The 6,000-nt window shown below is 43.6% G+C and overlaps 1 protein-coding gene across 1 annotated transcript in view; it reads right to left on the bottom strand.

Annotated features, from left to right (window-relative positions):
- Positions 1-6,000, bottom strand: part of PDE5A (phosphodiesterase 5A) — a 404,052-nt gene that overhangs the window by 312,153 nt on the left and 85,899 nt on the right. Inside the window, exon 2 of the mRNA XM_040418267.1 lies at positions 292-865. Coding sequence (XP_040274201.1) covers positions 292-865 — 574 coding nt within the window. The remainder of the gene's footprint in view (positions 1-291; positions 866-6,000) is intronic.

Genomic DNA, 6,000 nt, shown 5'->3' with positions numbered 1-6,000 from the left:
GCCACATTCTTATAAGTAAGATAAGCTGAGCTATAATGAGTGTTTATAATGTCAGAGAGCAGAGATAATGAGCCCGTCAGCTCCCCAACTGACGGAAAAGAGAGAAAATGCAGAGGATGCTACTAGAGCATCTCAGCCCTGTACAGAAAAAATGGCTCCATATTTTTTTTATAACAACCAACAATTTTTACCTCATAATGAGTATGATGCAATAATAAAAAAAATTCCCCAAAGGTGTACATAGCATAAGTACAGAGTGCCTTGTGTTTGACCAATGTAAAATTACTTTACCTTATAAGCATCCTTTATGTTCAAGGGTTGTCCATACTCTGCCACATAGCCCACAATTCCTTTACTCCATTCTAAACGGATGCAGTTATTTGAAGCCTCCTCCAACGTTGTGCCCTCTGCTACATCAAAAAGCCTACTAACCAGAAACTTCTCATTGGAACTATCCTCGCAGACTAAAAAAAGGGAGTAGCGGTCTGCTGATATAAGTTCGTGAATATGCAGAAAAATTTTATGACACAGGGCAGTGACGTCCAAATGGCTTGAAATATCTTTCACCAGTTCCAGAAGCCGTGAACACTGATCACTTGTGCTGTTTAAACTGGGAGCTTGTAGAGGCATCTGTTCCTTCTTTTCGGAATCTGCAAGAAATGTCAGTGTTCCCACAGAGTCCTTAACTACGATGGGCCTTAGAGGCCTATCAAACTCGGAAGCTGAGATCTTCCTCACTGGTGCCCCTTGGTTGGTGTTCTCAGAAGAAGAGGCCTGCTGGTTATTTTCTGTATTGCTTTTTCCTCCTTCCTTTGTTGCTGGTATTGTGTGCACTCTTTCAGCAAACCATGCATTGACCATTTCTCTGAAAAGCGGACATAAAGTTATAAATATTTTAGTGAGGAAAGCACATGAAAGATAACAAACCAACTGAAATGTGTCAGCAGCAGAGGCGTCATTAATTATTTACAATGATCACTGGCCATGTCCCTCTTAACCTTTTATAAAGTTATATTATACAGTATATCTTTTTATGTATGTACAAATAAAACCTAATTGACAAAATAAATAAAATTATACGAAGCCCCCATAACCAGATGTTTTCTGAAAGTACCACTCAGCACTTTATACACACAGACACCTTCATGCTACTTTGCACCAAAGTGTCATTTTTCATACAAGTTGTATTAAGGCTGATAACAGTGGGTAACAGTTTAAACATATGTAAAAGATCCAGCACTCCATGTATCATAAAACTTGACTTTTATCTCATGTTTTACTATTTATTTAATTTATGATTAAGGGCCCGTATGGGTCAGAAATGGGTCAGATGAGCACAGTACATTACTCGCTCTATGGAACATGCGACTGCTGTTTTTAATGTATTGAAATAAAAGTCCAGTTTTACGATACGTTGAGTGCTGGATCGTTCACATATGGTTATTGCTGAGACACAAGGAGTTAGGAGTTGTTCCGGATTCCGTGAACCCGAAAGAGGTGAGCTGATTGACTTTTATATTTTTTGGCAGAAAGTTATATGCACCAGACTTCCTAAAAATAAGCCTTCAATATGTGCAGAGTTCATACATACCACTTAGGCTTAATTCGAGATGCACAATTCTTCATAAAATCAAAGACTAAAAATCTGGTTTTAAACTGGAAATTTAAAAAACAAAAAGCAACAACCTATAAAATACAAGTATTACACTCCTTGAAAAAAGTAAGAGCACCTCCAAAACCTATATATTTCCTAAAGCAGACAATCTGATGATTGCAGCTGCCTTAACAATCATGCCCCCCCTTTCATGTGCACCAACACAAATATTTGTACCTAAAACTCACTTACAAGTCGACGGCTACACAGAAAAGCAGTGTAAATGTAATATATTAAGGTCTGCAAATATAAACCACTAGGGTACACATCGACAAGAACTTTTCCATAATATATGGTCATTAGAGATGAGCGAATCAAAGTTGACGAAGTGGAGTTCGATCTGAATTTCAGGAAAAATTTGTTTCGCACCGAATCCGAATTTCCTCACGCTTCGTGGTAACGAATCACATTTTTTCCTAAAATGGCTGTTGCATGTGTTAGGACATAAAGCAAGGAACTCTGGGAACGAAGGATCACCCATAATGCCATGCATGCAGCCAATCAGCAGTCAGCCAGCCCTGTGATGTCACAGCCCTATAAATAGCCTCAGCCATCTTGGATTCTGCCATTTTCCAGTGTACTTAGTCCAGGCAGAGACTTTAAAACTTTTATTTTGCTGTATAGAAGTTCAGGGAAAAGATAGGGAGGAATTATTCCACAGTATTTAAGCAGAACAGAGTTCAGTAGGGGAGTTTACAGCCTGGATAATAGGAACAATCCTATTACACCTTGCTGCACTGACTGTGGATCCAAATTGCCATTATACAGCTCTGTAATTCCAGCAAACCATTCTTGTTATCGGGGTGCAAGTGCTGTTTGATACAGCCATTAACAGGGATTATTACAAGGAAATATTTCTACGTCTTATTTACCCTTGTGCGGTGCACTTATATGCTCTAAAGCATTTTTTGACTTGTATTAGTGGGGAAAAATGGCTTATTAGCCGTTGTGTAATGAAGTGAGAAAATTACAGCCCTTTTTGTCATGTATTAGTAGCAAAAATATATATATTATTTGCCGTTTAGCGGTGCAGTTACTGTATATGTTCTAAAGCCCTTTTTGCCGTGTATTAGTGGCAAAAAAATATATATTATTTGCCATTCAGCGGTACAGTTACTGTATTTTACGCCCCATAAGACGCACTTTTTCCCCAAAAAAAGTGGAGGGAAAGTGCCCCTGCGTCTTATGGGGCGAATGCTGGCAATTTACATCGCAGACTGCGATGTATTAGTGAGGAGGGTCTGTAGTAGGTGGGGAGAGCGGCGGGCAGTGCAGGCACTGTACTCTGGCCCACCGCTCAGTATGTACTGTATTATTTATAAATAATAAATAAGCCTCAAAAAAGTACGTTGCTTAGTGGCGTCGCAGGTCCCAATGGTGAAGTGGGTACAGTTCCCACAGGTGAAAGCGTTTCTTTTGATTGGACCGCGCTGCCTCAGAAGTCACAGAAAATCCACAATCGAAGCCAGCAAGATAATCACGGACATGGGGAAGCAAAAAGGCCAGTCAAAGCCTCTCCTCCTCTCCTTTCCAGGCTTCTATGGAACACCAAAATTGCATCCAATAGTGAAGTACCGTCATGCAAATTGGAGTAAAAAATGATTTTATTATACTCACAATGTACAGTATATACAGGCAGTATACAATGGATCAATGGATCAATCACCCGACCCGGGTTTCGCTCAGTCGAGCTTCGTCAGGGGTATTCATCCCACCCAGTCCAGGGCGGTCTTATAACGGGTCAGGTTGGTTTGCACCCGCCTACCCACTCACACATGATCCAATCAATTATAAATTTAACCTCCTGTAGCAATCTATGACTACTCCTTTACTGTCAGTTTCATTCATACTACTCCCTCTTTACTTTAATAAGTCTCCTAACCAATCGCAGACCACATTATCCTTAACCCTCCCTCCTCCATTCATAAAGATGGCAACACCCCCCTATCACATGATATCTCCTTGCCAATCACAGATCAAATTGGCCTTGGCCCGCCCTCCTTCATTCATAAAAACGGCAACTCCCCCATATCACATGATGTTGTCCAGCCAATTCAATTCCACAACCTTGGAAGGTCCTAGCTCGATACAACACCACACTCACAGGTCCTAGATCAACCGAGAACACTTCATTGCTTCAGGTAAGACAAGGTTTTAAATCAAATTCGGCATTCAGGCCTTTTGGTTGTAACGTTCCCATTTTATATATCCATTCCACCTCACGTTTATTTATCTGTTTTACTCCATCCCCTCCACGCCAGTGTGGCTTTAATTGTTCCAACCCCACAAAGAACAAACCACTTGGATCTTTTCGGTGCACCAATTTAAAGTGCATCGAGACACTATGGGTTTCCAACCCCTTCTTGATATTCCTCACATGCTCCTGAATTCTTATTTTAAACTTCCTGAGTGTACGTCCCACATATTGGAGTCCACATGGGCACTCCAACATGTAAACCACCCCTGCACTCTCACAAGTAATTTGCCCCTTAACCTTTATATCCACACTTTTTCCATTAGAGTGCACAGATTGAATATGCATTTTTTTATCTTCCCTTTTCCGATTCTTACATGGCAAGCAGAACCCACACCAGCTAAACTTGTTCCCTTTTATTGTCTTCTCTTGATGATTAGAACTATGTACTAGTTTGGTACGTAAACAGGGAGCCTTTTTGAAAATAACTACCGGTTTTTGTGGAATATCCTTCCCTAGCACAGGGTCATTTTTTGAAGTGGACCAATTTTTCCTAATGGCATCTTTTATCAAACCCACCTGCGTATTGTATTGAATTAAAAAGGAAAAGCCAAAATCTTTCTGTCTCCACCTTTTTCTTCTTTTCTTCCCCCCCCCATCATAATGCCATCCACAGACCCCCCCCCATCATAATGCCATCCACAGACCCCCCCATCATAATGCCATCCACAGATCCCCCCCACCATCATAATGCCATCCACAGATCCCCCCCAACATCATAATGCCATCCACAGATCTCCCCATCATAATGCCATCCACAGACCCGCCCCCCAACATTATCCCATCCATAGATCCCTAAGGAGGGGCTGTAGTAGGTGGGGAGAGCGGCGGGGCAGTGTACTCTGGCCCCACCGCTCAGTATGTACTGTATTATACCTAGTGTTAATCATAATATCTAAACTGCGCTCCCCCTGCTCCCCATCTGTACCATAGTTACCGGTACATGTCACACTCAGTCTCCTGTAGTAAGCGCTAGCAGGCAGGCCGGGCTGCAGGCGGCCGTAATTTACTGAGGTCACGTGCCTGCTCCGCCTACTTTATGAATGAAGCAGGCGGAGCAGGCACGTGACCCCAGTGAGTTACGGCCGCCTGCAGCCCGGCCTGCCTTCTAGCGCTTACTACAGGAGACGGAGTGTGACATGTACCGGTAAGTACGGTACAGATGGGAAGCAGGGGGAGCGCAGTTTAGATATTATGATTAACACTAGGTATAATACAGTACATACTGAGCGGTGGGGCCAGAGTACACTGCCCCGCCGCTCTCTCCGCTACTACAGGCCCTCCTTAGGGATCTATGGATGGTATAATGTTGGGGGGGGGTCTGTGGATGGCATTATGATGGGGGGATCTGTGGATGGCATTATGATGTTGGGGGGGGATCTGTGGATGGCATTATGATGGTGGGGGGGATCTGTGGATGGCATTATGATGGGGGGTCTGTGGATGGCATTATGATGGGGGGGGGTCTGTGGATGGCATTATGATGGGGACTCCATACTTGGACAGTACCCTGCCACCCCAGATTAAAGATCCGTTGGGCTACTGGGCAGCCAAACTGGATTTGTGGCCGCAACTGGCAGAGTTTGCCATGGAAAAGCTGTCCTGTCCGGCCAGCAGTGTGGCATCATAGCGGGTGTTTAGGGGCAATAGCTACCCCAAGAAGAACTTGCCTGTCCACCCAAAATGTGGAGAGACTGACCTTTGTCAAGATGAATCAGGCGTGGATCAGCCAGGATTTCCACTCTCCATTACCTGATGCATTAGACTAGATCATTCATATTGCCACACCAACATTTTGACAAAAGAGACCGGTTTCTTCTGGCTACCTGCCTCAGCTACTATTCTAATGCTGCCACCCTCCTGATGCAACATATCTGATGCCAAGTGCTCTTTCTTTCACCCACCATCTTCAGCTGGTGCTGGTATTGCCACCCACCTCCCCACTATGTCACCTTGCCACTCTGTGGTCTCCTGATCCTGCTGCCACCTCCAAAGTATGTCACCTTGCCACTCTGTGGTCTCCTGATGCAGCTGCTACTTCAACACTATGTCACCTTGCCACTCTGTGGCCTCCTAATGCTGCTTCTGCCAC

Source organism: Bufo bufo, chromosome 2 (assembly GCF_905171765.1).
Source record: "Bufo bufo chromosome 2, aBufBuf1.1, whole genome shotgun sequence".
NCBI classification, from domain to species: domain Eukaryota; kingdom Metazoa; phylum Chordata; class Amphibia; order Anura; family Bufonidae; genus Bufo; species Bufo bufo.
Note: the sequence above shows the minus strand (reverse complement) of the source record. Positions and strands in the feature narration are given on the sequence as shown.